The sequence below is a fragment of the Monodelphis domestica genome, chromosome 6 (genome assembly GCF_027887165.1).
Source record: "Monodelphis domestica isolate mMonDom1 chromosome 6, mMonDom1.pri, whole genome shotgun sequence".
NCBI classification, from domain to species: Eukaryota; Metazoa; Chordata; class Mammalia; order Didelphimorphia; family Didelphidae; genus Monodelphis; species Monodelphis domestica.
In genome coordinates, this window is record NC_077232.1 from 22886867 (window position 1) to 22902343 (window position 15477).

At 33.1% G+C, this 15477-nt stretch overlaps 2 protein-coding genes across 2 annotated transcripts; both read left to right on the plus strand.

The window, feature by feature from the left end:
* Positions 1–4324: 4324 nt before the first annotated feature.
* LOC100022828 (olfactory receptor 10AG1-like) lies at positions 4325–5306 on the plus strand. The gene has a single exon (XM_007497660.3). The coding sequence runs from the start codon at positions 4383–4385 to the stop codon at positions 5304–5306; it is 924 nt and encodes a 307-aa protein (XP_007497722.2). The 5' UTR covers positions 4325–4382.
* An 8862-nt stretch (positions 5307–14168) lies between these two features.
* Positions 14169–15115, plus strand: LOC100022796 (olfactory receptor 5F1). Its single transcript, XM_001374494.3, has one exon. It carries the CDS (start codon positions 14169–14171, stop codon positions 15111–15113), a length of 945 nt encoding a protein of 314 aa, XP_001374531.3. The 3' UTR covers positions 15114–15115.
* Positions 15116–15477: the final 362 nt, after the last annotated feature.

The following is a 15477-nucleotide window of genomic DNA, read 5'->3' on the forward strand; positions in this document are numbered from 1 at the left end:
CTCATACTCTGATTTTCTTATATGACAATATTTGATCAACCTTCTGTTCCAAAATATTCTACTCGATCCCTAGGGATTACCCTTATTCTTTCTTTTTTTTTTCTCTTCCTTTGAAATGCTTTGAACATTTCAATATATGTGTAATTCATCATTCTATCATCCATCTTTTAAAATGTGTAAATAGTAACTTTTTTCAACAATTTCAAATTGAAGGTAGTAGCACCCTAGAATATTTGTATCAATCAAGTGCTCCACCACTAGGGTTCCACTGGGTCATTAATGCTTTATTATTATTTCTTAAAGTTTTCAACTTAGAAAATGTGCTGGTTATTAGGTAAAGACTGTGGTAGAGACTTGAAGAGAGAGAGGTTTTGCAGGACAAGCCAAGATGCAAGAACCAAGGCTGGGGACCTGTCTGTCAATCAAGGAGAAGGTTCTAAATGGAATGTGTGACACTATTACTTATTGCAATGACAGAATGCTCTGGCTGGTGACTAGAAAACAGCTGCTATGGGGACACACCTGATCGTACTTAATTACAATGGAGATAGAAGTACTTTGAGAGACTGAGAGATACAGGAGAATTCTGCTGCAGGGGAATGCTCTGGGGTTTGCCTACTGATTCCAACTGATGAAGAGTAGATCAATATTTCTCCTACTCTCCTCCTACCCTCTCTCCTTCCCTCCTTCACCCTCTCCTCCCTGTCTCCCAGTTCTTGAAGCCTTTGGCTTCTTCCCTCCCCCCTGAGTGAACTACAAAGATACTCTTTTCTTTTCCTTTTCAAGTCAGGGGGTTTATTGGGAAACAGGATGGGAAACTGAGGTAAGATTAGTGTGTGCCTAATCTAAAATGAAGATTATGAGGGCTTGGGAAGTCACAACTGTGACAGAGGGACAGTCAGAGATGGAGGAAAACAGTTAAAATCTTCTTTCTTCTTCTTCACAAAGCCACCAATTTCAGAAGCCCCCGTCAAGGGTCCTTCAGCCTGGGACAGAAACTAAATAAGATCAGTTCAGCTTCCTTCCCCTGGCCAGCTTCAACTCCCAGAACCAGAGACAGAATCAAAGTTCCAGTTTCTCCCCAGTCAACTTCAACTCTCAGAATGAAACCAAAAACCAAAGTCCAACTTCCTGCATCTTCTCCTCTCTGTGGCCAGACCCCAACTGCCTCTCCTGGAAACATTCCATTTGGAACTTTCTTGATTGACAGGCAGGTCAGGTCCCCAACTTGTTTCTTGCATCTTGGCTTGCCCTGCAAAACTTCTCTCTCTTTATGCCTCTACCACAAGACACAGGTTTAATCATCATTATTTTATTTATATTAATGATTTATTGGAATGGTTACAGATTCTTCTTTTGATAATATTTGACACATTCACTTTTGGTTTATATGTATATATATATATATACATATATATATATATAATTTTTCCAACCTTATGTATATGTGTGTATGTTTAAAAATAAGACTTTTTTAAGGAATATATATTTTCTCTATATTTTGTAAATTCTCAGTGCACTAAATTTCTTTGTGAATTTTTAAAAATTTAATACAATCAATATGATCAATTCTGTGCTTTATGACTTTTTCTACATCAGGAGAACCTAGGTTCAAAACCTATGTTCACTTCTTGATAAATATTTGAACATTGTCAAGTCAAATAAGCTCTTTGCATCATCTTGAAAATGAAGGCAATACATTTTATATTATATTATTTTCATTAATACCACCCACCAAAGTGTTTAGAGATTATCTAATGATAGAAAATTTTAAGATGTCAGAATTTTCCAACTTTTTTCTTTATTCTTTATTATGGAGACATATCTTTCAATGACAAATACATTGTTGAAACTGAATATAAGTAGGGACATAGCAATGGACTACCCCAGAAACACTGATTAGTTAGAGCTACAGGGCACAAATGGATATATTTTTTTAGCTTACATAAAGTATTCCCTTGTGTTATTGGTAATTGATAATATACACTATTTCCAAAGTATCTTAAGTGACATCAGGGTTATTGAAATACTTAAGAAATTTTAAAAAAATTCTATTTGTAAAGTAGAGAAGGAAATTGAATTTTTGTATTATAGTTAAATTCAACTTTGATTCTGGGGGAAAATGTGGGAAAAACTATTACAGGGATCATTACTGAACATATCAAAGCTAAGGTATCATTTTAAAACACATAACATAGCTTCATTTAGAAGTTCAAATGAATATCTTATTTTTTCTTGATATGATTAGTAAAATAGTAAACAATGATCATGTTCAAGATAGAGTTTAAATACAGTTAACAAAGAATTTGAAAAACTTTCAATATATCACTTACTCCCTGTGTATGTGACAAGAGATAAAAACCCAATATAATTAATCACCACAAAAAAGTCATTTTGCAAAGAATCATTTTAAATAGCCACACAATAAAAGTGTGTGAAAAAATAACATTAGGATTATGACTTGAGAATGATTTCTTCTTTCCATCTAATCATGATAGTAATTTTAAGGATGTGGATACTCCCGTACTTATATCTATGTCATTTTATAATTCTCACAACTTGTTTTAGATATATTGTCTAAAATAATCTTGGATAAAATCTTGGGAGATGACGGTGTTGATAGTTTTCACATCCTGAAAAATAGAAAGCTGAAGCATAGAAAATTATATAGCTAACCTTGGTACAAAATTTGTGTGTGATAGAGTCAGAAGTAGAATTAAAGGCCAGTCAACTTTTTCCGACATAGAACTGTATGTCTTCTCATGTAGAAGAATGGAGGACATGACTACTTGTACAAAGACAGGAATATCTTGTAGGCTGGCAGAGACTGAAGGATCTAAATATGGATGGAATCTCAGAAGTCACCCTCAACTTCCAGATGAGGAAAGAAAAATCCAGAAATGGAAAATTACTTACAATACAGCCAATAAGATTGTGTTGATATTTGAAAACATCTTCTGATAGCAGAGCAAATTTTTCTTCCACTGTAATGTCTCTCCAGTGAACAATTCTGAAAGCTAGATATGTTGCTTATTGAAGTCATGAATATTCTTTTAAAAAATAAAAATAAATAGCATATATAATTTTGTTTTATTTAACTTTTCTTAGAATTTTAATCAGGAATATCAGTTCTCTTGACACCTACCATCCTAAAAGAATCTAGTACCCTCTTAATACTCTCTAATTACTGATACCACCTACACAGAAAAGTTATGCCTGATCTGTGTACCAGTTCATTCTCAAGTTTAAATATATGAAATAATGTCATTTCTTAACTTGTCTGTTTCATTTCTCCAGCAAGCAGATCTAAAGTGTTTACTGTAGTGGGAATGAATTTATCAGGAGTCCACTCTGAACTGAAAAAAGAGAATATTACTTGATCAAAGAAAAATATTATAATTCCATAATTTTTACCATTATTGAATGAATATTTATGTATAATATTTTAAACATCAGTTAGTAGGGAAGATATATGATGTTAGCACATATAGCTTGTCATATTTTCTACCTATCATATTTTATTGAGTAGAGGCTATGTGTATTTCAAGGAAGTCAAATTGTATAAAAAATGACCTTTCCTTTGAAGGTGTTTAGAACCCATTAGATGGCACAGAATATGGAAAAATCATATTGGTGAAGAAGAGAGCCTTTGCTAATTAACAAATGTCTAGTATGTATCAAATTAAATGATCACTCAAGTAAGAGGTGGGTGGCACAATAAATAATCTGAGTATAGCCAGAAAATCCTACACAGAAGAATGAAAGGAAATTATCTGGCCCTTCAAAGAATGGTAAAATTCTGATAAGTTAAGAATGTTGGGGGTGGGGTAGCTTATTAGATTTGAAAAAAATAAACAGGATGAGCAAAGATAGGCAGACAGAAAGGAATGAAGCAATAATGGAAGTCTTATTTGGTACAATTCACAATGTGTTTTTTTTTTTGGCTTTATCCCAAGTCTTCCATGAAGGGTACAATTTTTTTTTACCATCTTGAAATTTTCCTAGAAAATAGAAATATTAGAAAGGATGTTGAATGGTATTCCTATTGGCATTGATAGGATTAAAAATGATTTTTATGAATTTTACCATTGTTCATCCCCTATTTCCATATTTCTATCCACATAAGCAAGAAAAATATTCATCACACATTAGCACACCTCCTGTTAGAGAGAGAATATGTCATAATCAAAAGTTTACAGAATAAGATATAATATAGAATATTGGTAAATGTAGCTTAAAAGAAGTTATTTAATACAAGACCAATCTTTCAAATCATTTAATGTAACCTCTTCTTATTTGCTGAAAGGGAAACTGAGCACCATAGAAAAACAGTGATTAACTGGTCTTAAATTAATTATTTCCACAGGAAAAAGAACTGCACAATGTCAATGGACAATCTGACAGTTGTGGTGGAATTCATTCTCCTAGGATTTTCTGATCTTCCCAAACTCCAGGGTTTTCTCTTTGGAGTTTTCTTAAGCATCTACACAAGTATACTGATAGGAAATGGTCTCCTCATTGTCATAACCAAGATAGATCCAGGTCTCCAAACTCCTATGTATTTTTTCCTTGGGAACTTTTCCTTCTTGGAAATCTGTTACACATCAGTCACTATCCCCAGAATGTTAGCAGATCTCTGGACCCAGAAAAGAACCATTTCATTCGTAGCCTGTGCTGTACAAACTTGCTTCCTTTATATTCTTGGAGTTGCAGAGTGCTTGCTTCTGGCTGTGATGGCTTATGATCGTTATGTGGCCATCTGTAAGCCTCTCTATTATCCTCTTATCATGAATCACAAGGTCTGTGTCCGACTGGTTGTGGCTTCATGGGTGGTCGGGGTTCCAGTACTGGTAGAGGAGACATACCAGATTTTCTGTCTGAACTTTTGTGGTCCTAACAAACTTAATCATGTCTTCTGTGATGCACCACCATTAATAGAGTTGGCGTGTGGAGACACATATCAAAGAGAGATCTCTGTCCATGTTGCTGCACTGGTATTTGTCATAACACCTTTTCTGTTGATACTCATATCCTATATAAAGATAATTACCACCATTCTGAGGCTGCCTTCAACCTCAGGGAGATCTAAAGCCTTCTCTACTTGTTCTTCTCACCTCATGGTGGTGGGATTATTCTATGGGTCTGGAAGTATTGTGTATTTGCGGCCCAAATCTAGTCACTCAGCAGGATCAGTAAAAGTGTTTGCTCTCTTCTACACCACCGTGACTCCATTGTTTAACCCTCTGATATACAGCCTGAGAAATAAAGATGTCATTGCCGCACTAAGAAAACTACTTCCTAAATGAATCAAATCGCAAAGCAATTAGTTAACTACATAATTTTTGGTTTTCTTTTCTTTTATTTCATAGTTTCTACGAAAACATACAGGTTTGTTTTTCCATCAAAATGTATATAAATTAAAGCCCATCAAGAAACTCTGTTTGAAAATATAATAGATATGTATAAAATCATCACTTTATTTTGCTAAACAACAAATGACATAGTTTGTGCTATTAACTGGTGAGAAATAACAAAAGACATATTGAATGCCATTATACTGTTTTCTATTACTTTCCTAGTAACACATGAACTTATCCCACATTTGTTATTAAAAAAATGTAAATTCTTTATGAGAAGAGACAAAGATATAGACAGAGACAGAGAGGGAGAGAGACAGAGAGATTTAGCCAGATATTTAGCCTGATATAAAGATTTATAGAATTATAGAAAAAAAAGCAGAAACAGAAAGTTGAAGTCAGAGGAAGATTAATTTATGAATAGGATAAATTAAGGAATATTGAAGATTTTTAAAATTTTGTTATCCTTCATCACAAGGCCCATTGACTGTTGGGATTATTAGGCTAATTTTCCTCTCAGAGCAAATCATTCTTTGTCTTCATTTTAAAATGTTCTTTTTCAACATGGCTTAAAGTATTCAGAAACAGTGAAAGCTTTTCACCCTTTAATTGCATTCTGGTTCTCTTGATAGTCTATAAAACTAAAAACATATAGAGTGTAGTGAGAAAACTTCATTAGTATAAATAACACTAAAAAGTTATGGAACTTTATGGCTGACACTGTTTTATTTTTGTAATTTAAATTCATAGAATGTTAAATTTGTAAGATAATTTGTATTTCTTTATTCTATTTATTGGAAAAGAACTCCATAGCAAATAAGTGCTCTATTTTTCAGTAAGGTTTTATTTACTAAAACACATCCAGTGAGTTGTTGCAATGAGGACTGGAGCTCTATGCAACCCAAAGCTGCCCATTTCCCTTTTGAATAGTTGTTTTTGTTATGAAGTCCCTTCCTTATTTTGAACTTAAAATTGTCCCTTCCATTCAAATCCATTCCTCATTCATTATACTCTCTCTCAAAGGTCATACCAAAGATGTAAAATACTCCTCCCTCCAATGAATGGCCTTCAAATTAATAAAAAAAAAACCCTCTCATTTAATCCTTTGAGTCTTCTCCCTTTTAATCATGCCCAGTGTTTTAAATCAAAATCCAAATGGCATGTTAAGAACCCTTAATTTTCCTGTTCTTCTTCTGGATGGTTAGTGATTTATTCAAGATTTTTCTTGAAACTGGCATTCAGAAGAGAAAATTACCTTCCATTGCTGGTCTGACAGAGTGTACTAGAATATGAACTCTTTACTTCTGAATTTTATGATACATTTTGTGCTGTCAAGTTTTCAATAATTTGAATTGTCTTAATATTCCCCTATTAGCAGTGAATTTTTAAGCAATAAGAACATTCAAATTCTTCTCTATTTCATTTTCTTAAACAAACTTGTCATGTAGTTAAAGTATTAAAAATGACTAATACTACACACATTTTTAATCCAAGCATGAGCTTTAAATGTAGCCCTAATTAAATATTATTTTACTATGGGTATGAATTTAAATTTAAATACAACTTTTGTTTTTCTTTTGGGGTCTGATGATTTCATCTGTTTGTTAGTCCTTTGAATATTCTCTCATTTTGAGCCAGAAGGTAGTCTGAGTCATCCATTATTTGAGATCTTCCTTCTGAGCTTTGCTTGATCTTCAAATGTCTTCAAAATAAATATTATCTATGCTTTCATTTCTTTCACTGAATAGTGTAGGAGATATTCTGGGCAAGATGATGGCGTAAGAACATTTTAGTATATTCTTTCTTTCTCTCTCTCTTTTTCTCTCTCCACACAAATGTATATATGTAAACATGGTATGCATAAATGTGCATGTGTGTGCCTATCAATAGTGGTAGGTAGCATATATGGTGTATAACATGTAGCATAACATGTACATAGGCACCATGTATCTCATATATATGTATATATATGTATATATGTATATATGTATATATATATATATATATAAAGTGATCTACACGTGTTTGAAGATATGCAAACACAGCATATACTTACATTCCTGTACACACTATGTGTAAAGTGATCATATACAATGTAGTTATTATGTGTGTAAATCACTTTTTATACACACACTGTGTAATAATAGATCTCAATGTGTGTACCGGGGAGCATGGGTCATACAGAGAGCACTAGGATCTCTGGCGTGAGCCCTTTTCATGTCCGCTCATCCACCTTTGCTCTCTTTCTGGCACCCAACTATCTCCTATAGCTTGAAGAACCATAGCATGTGCAGTGGCCAGATCTAAGTAAAACCATCTTATTAGATGGGCCTAACCAGGTTGAGAGAACTGGATAGTCCTCATACCTAAATACTTGGGGAATGTCTACCCATTCCAAGTATGTAAAGACTCCTCCCTCCACCTTCCACAATGGAATAGGTGGATAAGAGCCATTTGTTTAATTGTCATGAAGGTGACGGAACCAAGGATGAGGTCAGTGATTTGAGCTTGTTCATACTGAAGAGGACAATGTCATCCTCTTCATTCTGGGATATCACAAGTCATCCAGACTTCTGTCTTACCACTGAGCTTCAGTGACTGCAAGAAAGATTGAGGCTGGTGCCATCGTGCATCCAATTCATGAGCAAGTCAAGATGCTGCATCATGCTGTCATTGATTTGAATGGCAGACATCATGTATATGCTCAAGCATATGTATATATATGCACATATGTAGTTGTTATATATTCATAGAAAGTAAAAAATGTATCTAATATAGTCATCTTTCTAATATCTTAAGTAAAATGCCATTGAATGTAGGTAAAAAGTAGGAATAATAGTCATTATGCAAAAATTTCACTTTGCAAAAGATTAAAATCAAGAAAAGATGAATTGTTATGTCCACATAATTGTCCACACTCAATTATCCAAAATGTAGAAAATAAACAAGTACCTGTGGTCTAATTTCCTACATCATCAGGTATATTGTCAAGTATTTTCTACTGTCCACAGTCATTAAAATGGAATCTCTCTGACAAACTCTCTCCCTTTTTCTCTGGCTCTGTATGTTTCTCACTCTCTCTGTAAATGTAGACATATAAATATATGAATGAATGCATTTATATAAATGTATATATACCACACATGCATATATTCATATATTGCAAATTTTCCCATTGTGCTTTTGATCTATTATAAGTCAGCATAAGAAATTAAATGACATTTTTGGAAGAGTTTGAGGAAGCCAAAGCTAACACATAAAGAGCAGCAGAAGACACAGAAAAAAATTTAGAAAGAAGTGTATATATATTCACAGTATACAATTATGTATATACATATATATAATATTTTATCTTTTAATACCAAAAATACACAATTTACTTTTTGATATTAAAATAACTAGAAAGTTAAAGTTTGGAAAAGAACATGAAAACTGGCCAACAACACACAAAGGCTGAAAATATTAACATTGACTTACACATTTACTATGATGAAACATTTAACTCAAAGTTTACAATAAGCCACTATATATATATACAAATATATATATATATATATTTCTTCACTGGCACAAAAAGAGGACAAAATCTTTTCACACTGATTTTCTAGATTATGTTGGTTCTCCACTCCTAACCCTCAGTGATGCTGATAGGATATCTGTATAAGTATGAATTTATAGGTGTATGTATGTATATTGTGCATATTTATATCTTTGAGATAGATTTTTTTCTGGTAACATACAAAAGTACGAATTGTTTGCATTTGAGTTTTTGTTTCTTCTAAATTTCTGAAATTAGAAATGTAATTTTTTTGTTCTTTTTTTTCTCTGAAATTCTGAAAACTGCCACAGGATCTACATGACGTGATATTTTTGTTACAACTTTCCTTATGTTTATACCTTTAAATTTTGTCTTTCTGCTGCACACAGCAATTCCAACATAATATTTACTGTTAATGAGAATGAATACCCTTGCTTAATTCTTAATCTTGTGAAAAAGTCTTCTAGCTTTTCTCCATTATAGATAATACCAGTTTGGATTTTAGAGAGAGAGTACTTATTTAAGAAAAGTACCATTTATCCTGATGGAGTATAATGATTATGATAATGACAAATATTTATATAGTGGATTAGACAGCAAGGTGTTGAAATAGATAGACTATATCTATCCTGAAGTCAGAAAGATCTATCTTCCAGAAATCAAATATGCCATCAGCCATTTACTAGCTATGTGGCCCTAGGCAAATTACTTTATACATTTGGCCAAAGTTTCTTAATTTGTAAAAAGAATGACAATCAAGGAAAATTACTTTTTATTGCTTTTAATAAAAATAATCAATCAAAAGTTCTTAAAAGACAATTTAACAGTCATATAATTGACGTTGAGAGGTACTGAGAACACAATTCAGATTTAATATTAGACTGATCATTTCACAGGGTTTAGTAGGGAGTTTCCCACTGGTGAGTTACTGGTTTGTGAAGTTGAGTCACTGAGGCATGTTAAAGCTTCATGTACCTGTACATTTTGTATGGGCTTTTATGAGTGATTTGTGTGCTGGCTTCATGAGAATAAGTTCTTGTGAGTTGGAAAGTCCTGGGCTTGGCCTGTAACTGTAGTTTTACTGGGAATAATGTACTTAAGTAAAAGTTAACCCATGATTGGCTTTTGGGATTGGGTTTGAGGGTCTGATCTTTTGGTGATGTTTTGGGGAATTAGAGTACAGGTATTTTGCTCTTGCATTATTCCTTCTGAGACTAGGGAGAATACCAGTCATGACAATTTCATAGGTAAGGGAGGTTAATGAGAGAGGTTATGCAAAGGGGATGAAGGGAGCAGTCACATCTTGCCAAGGGTCACTCTGTGGCCTCCTTAGCTACCATGTGTGACTCTGTCAAGACATAGTAGACTGATGGCTCCCAGAAAAAAAAGGCTCTAATATCTCTCTGAGAATTTCCCAATTCAATCAGGAAAAGTGTGATAAAAAAGACTTAATGCATAAAGGTAATGGTTACTCTATATCAGACACTCTTCTAAGTTATTTAAAATTATTATCTCATTTGGTCATCACTACAAGCCTGGGAGGTAAGTGCTACTGTTCTCCTTAATTAATAGGTGAGGAAAATGAGTGAGAGTGGCTAAGTGACTAGCCCAGGAACAAACAGGTAATAAGTGTAGAGTTTGGATTTGAACTAATTTTACTGAGTAGGTTAAGTTCACTATTCATTTTTTCTTAGTTTTCTATCATCTCAGTTTCACCCAATATATCTCCTCCTTTTCTTTTCCAGATATTCATGTTGCATGAAAATGATATTTCATAAAAGAAGGGAGATGTAATAATATCCATGAATGAAAATCAATTTATAAATATATACCATATCAACAAAGAAGAGGTCAGGGTCCTGTCCACTATTTTCTACTCTGATACTGATGAACAAGAGAAAATGGTTATGACTTCATAAAGCAATCTATCTCAGAGGTCAGAAGAAATCAGTTCAGAAGAGAGAAAAAATATTAAATATTTTCAGGAATAAAATTATTTTTTTTATTTAAGTTCATTAAGGGTTAAAAGTTGAATATAGATGTAAATGTTTTTCAAATAAATGCACAACTGTGTTGAATAAGAGCGTTTTGTACACACTTCTAATTTTAAGGTTATTCATTTAATTGCATTTTCTGATTCAATCAGAAGCATTACTAACTGATATTTGATTAAATCATACTTTCTTTTTATAATTGCAGAAGATATGCAGGCAGCAAACAAATTCACTGAGTATTTACTATATGCCAGACATTTGCAAGGCAATAAATATAAAAATACTAATAAAAAGAAAGTTCTGACCTTCCGTGAGTTTATATTATAATGGGAAAGACAATACTGAAATGAAAGCCAAAGGAACTGGTACCCATTTGGGAAGTGAGGAAGAGTAAGAAACACAGACAGGAAGAGAATGTCTAGATCTCATGGATCTTGGCAAATGCTTTTAATCATTCTTTTTCCCTTATATAGAGCACTTTTTTGCTAATGTCTCTCTTCATTCACATGATAGGTATAGTCATTGACTGCTTTGTGGGAAGTCATAGAAATATGTCCAAGTAGAAGTGACAACATTTGATAGCTATGGAGGTGTTCCAATTGAAGATAAAATTTATGAAAATGCAATTGAGAAGAATATGGTGTTCTTCTTATCCACCAGATATAGGAATATATTTTTTCAAAATCAGGAATGCCAGGGAAGAATGACAGTAAACTTCTTCTTACTAAGTTCTTTGCTTGAACTGACTCTCTTATTCCTTGAGTTAATAGTTGATTTAGAAACATTTGGAGGTAAAAGTATAACATAGGAAAGAATTCACATTCTTTTTTTCCCCTTTTCTAATGTTCATATAAAATGTACTTTAAGGATGAACCAAAACTCGGATCCAGAATTCTTGTGTACTCAAAAATTATCTTGGGATCCATGAGTTTAGAGGCAAGTATCTTTAAGATTTTTCCTACTCATTTTCATGCTATAACAATAACTATCCTTGGGAAACTATGCCAGTAATTCTGGATATTCTTGGAACTCTTAAACCTGAAAAGACTTGTGTCTTTCCTAAGGGTTATAAAAGCACACGTGTGGAGTAAGTGTCATATTGAATATTGCTTTTATTTCTCTGAAAGGGATAACCAAAGTTTCTAGTCATTTCCACTAATATAGCAAATAATTTTCATTTAAAAAATAAAATAACTAAAAAACTAGTATAGAAAATACCAAAAGGGAATAAATCAAGTATGAAAGATGAAGCAAGCTTAGTAGATGCTGGTACAGATCTAAATTGACTGAGAATGTGTACTAACTACAATATTTGGATTGCAAAGCCATATCTTTCCTATAGAATATGACCAAGTTACTGGCTAGATACAACAAATTCTAATAAAAATTTGCATGTTTTGAAAAATAAAATTAATTTAAACCATGAAAGTTAAACATATAATGACCCAGGAATTTAAAAGAAGATGAGATGGAGAGAATAGAACAATCTTTGGATTTTAAGGATAAAAATTGTGGAATAGTTCAAAGAATCATTAATGGGGAAGTACAGGGTTTAGATTCAATTCTCAACTCTATTATTTACTACCTTCATGAGCATGCACAAATAATTTTTTGATCAACTTGTGTGTTCTTATATATTCATCCTTCTTTTATCTGGTTTAGATTAGAGTGGTTCCTCAATATCCTGTTCCTTCAACTATTCCTTCTTTTTTTTAATATTTTAAATTTTTTCAAGATTTCATGTCAATAAAATTTCTTATTTTCTGATATTTTGCAATCCACGTTCTTGCTATCCTCCCCCCTCCCTTTCCCTTCTCTAAGAAGGCAGGTAATAAGGTATAGGTTGCGTATACATGCATATATACATATATTTAGCACACACAAATAATTTAATTTCTTTGGGACTCAGTTTCCTAAGCTGTAAAAGTACATCATCAGTCTACATAATCGCAAGGATTCTTTCCTTTAAGCCAAGTCCTTAGACTTACATCAGAAATTATGAATGGACCTCTCTAGTTTCAGAAATATTTGTCTCTTGGAAAATACTTGTAAAAAATCAAGGGGATGAGAAGCATTTTTTTCCTCTGTTGATGCTGCACATTCCCTGATAATATTAGCCTCACAATATTACAGGGAGAAATACTCCAAAGACATAGAGTCAAAAAGAATTTTTTAATTGATCCAAAGGGAACCCTGATGAGTTCAGTCAAAATATACTACAATTATCTGTGAGGTAATTTAGTAACCCTGGAAACCAAAATGATATAAAGAGATATTTCAAGAAATTGGATCCTGGGAAATCAATGTGATTCAATGTTTCGGTTCTTCTACAACTAAAAATTATCAAACAGCATGAAAGACGTCATAAAAAAGAGAGCAGATAGCTTAACAAAAGTGATCACCATCAGAAGTCTTTGACACAGGATGCAAAGTATATGAATGGCAATCTCCTAATTGGTTTAAGGGGCAAGACAAGAGACAGAACCAGGACATGAGGAAATCTTTAAATTTGCTTCCAGGGCTTCTGGTATGTGACTCTCCCTTTCTCTTATATTTTACCACAATTTTTAATATAGAGCCTAGCTCATTCAGCATCCTTTAGAAGTGAGAATGAAAATGACTTCCATTCTTCACTTAGTTTGTTTTTTGGTTATCCCATAGTAGAACTGGATAAAGCATTTAAATTAGAATAAAATAATGAATGTTCTTCTTTTCATTTTTACCTCATGGTGTTCCAGGATTCCTTTAAGTCCCAAATAAAATCTCAACTTTGATGGGTAGTTTTTTCCTGCTACATTGTCATTCTAGTGCATTCCCTCAGTTTATTATTTCTCAATTAAGTTTTGAAAAAAATAGCTTATTTGTACTTATTTTTTGGCTTATGGTCTTTCTTTTTATTGTGAGTTTTGTGTAAACAAATAATGTTTTTTTAAATTGCTAATGGGTCTGGCTCATAATAGAAGATAAGTAAAATTAAATTTATGAAAAGTTAGGCATGTAGTCACCAGTTCTGATAGAAAATTAACTGCTCTTTATTACTTTACCTTCTGATTCTTTGTTAAAGGCAGAAATTAATCGTCAGCCCATTTTTGGGCCTTTCTTTGCTTAGTGATTATATCTAATAATAGTTTTCTCATTTCTTTCTTTAGGAAATCAGAGTTCTACTTCAAAATTGCTACTTATTTCTGCAATTCTTTCAATGGTGCCAAGGACCATGACATATTATAACATGCTAAAGAAAATTAATTAAAAAAATACCCATACACAAATATTAAATAAATGTCTGGAAAAAATCATAGCACGGTGACTGAGTTTATCCTGCTGGGCTTGACAGACTCGAGGGAACTTCAGGTGATCTTCTTTGTAATATTTCTGGCCATTTATACCCTCACTGTTGTGGGTAATGTAGGGATGATTGTGCTTATCATATTAGACTCTCGACTCCACACTCCCATGTACTTCTTCCTGAGTAACTTGTCCTTTACTGATGTATGTTATTCCTCCACAATTGCTCCAAAGATGTTGGCAGATTTAATGTCTAAAAAGAAAACCATCTCTTTTGCTGGTTGCTTTTTGCAAATGTATGTCTTCATTGCCTTGGCCACTACAGAGAGTATCCTTTTTGGATTAATGGCCTACGACCGTTATGTGGCAATCTGTAACCCACTTCTCTACACTGTTACCATGTCCAGGACCATCTGTCTAAAGATGGCTGCAGGGGCCTACACAGCAGGATTACTTAATTCGATGATTAACACAAGTTATTTAAGTAGCTTGTCATTTTGTGCCTCTAATATCATTCATCATTTTTTCTGTGATAGTCCCCCACTTTTAAAAATTTCCTGCTCTGATACACACATGAATGAAAACATAATTTCATTGTGTGCTGGAGTAAATATGGTGGGCACAGTGCTCATTATCCTCACTTCATACATCTACATACTTGTCTCCATCATGCGCATGAACTCAAGGGAAGGAAGGCACAAAGCCTTCTCAACTTGTGCTTCTCACCTGACAGCCATCATTATATTCTATTCAACTGCTATCTTCACTTATCTGAGACCTAGTTCTAGCTACTCCCTGAATCAAGACAAAGTAGCCTCTGTGTTCTACACAATGGTGATCCCCATGTTGAACCCTCTGATCTATAGCCTTAGAAACAAAGAAGTAAAAAAGGCCTTAAAGAATGTGATTAGGAGAAAAAGGAACTTTGCATTCATTTGACTGAACATTGATTTAAGGAAAGACATGTAGAATTAATTATGCATTGTTCTGTAAAATATTTTATTTCATGAGATATTTGACTAGATATTCTATTTGACTATAATAGTTTATAAGTAATATATGATTCAACTTTTGTTGTTGAAATAATAGCTGACTTTTTGGATGGTGGTCCCAAGTTGTCCTGCAATTTGAAAAAAAACAATCCAAGACAAATTTTAATTGGATTGATAATAAGCCTTCTGCAAAGTAACAAGGAATTTGATGAGTCTTGTGTTAATGAAAAATAAAGTTATGATTCAGGCAAATATTACATTATTATTTACCAAGTCTTTTCATTTAGCTTCACAACCCAAGTTCCTGAGCA

Coding starts and splice junctions, on each gene's coding strand:
- LOC100022796 (XM_001374494.3), top strand. CDS start 14,169: ATGTCTGGAAAAAATCATAGCACGGTGACTGAGTTTATCCTGCTGGGC.
- LOC100022828 (XM_007497660.3), top strand. CDS start 4,383: ATGTCAATGGACAATCTGACAGTTGTGGTGGAATTCATTCTCCTAGGA.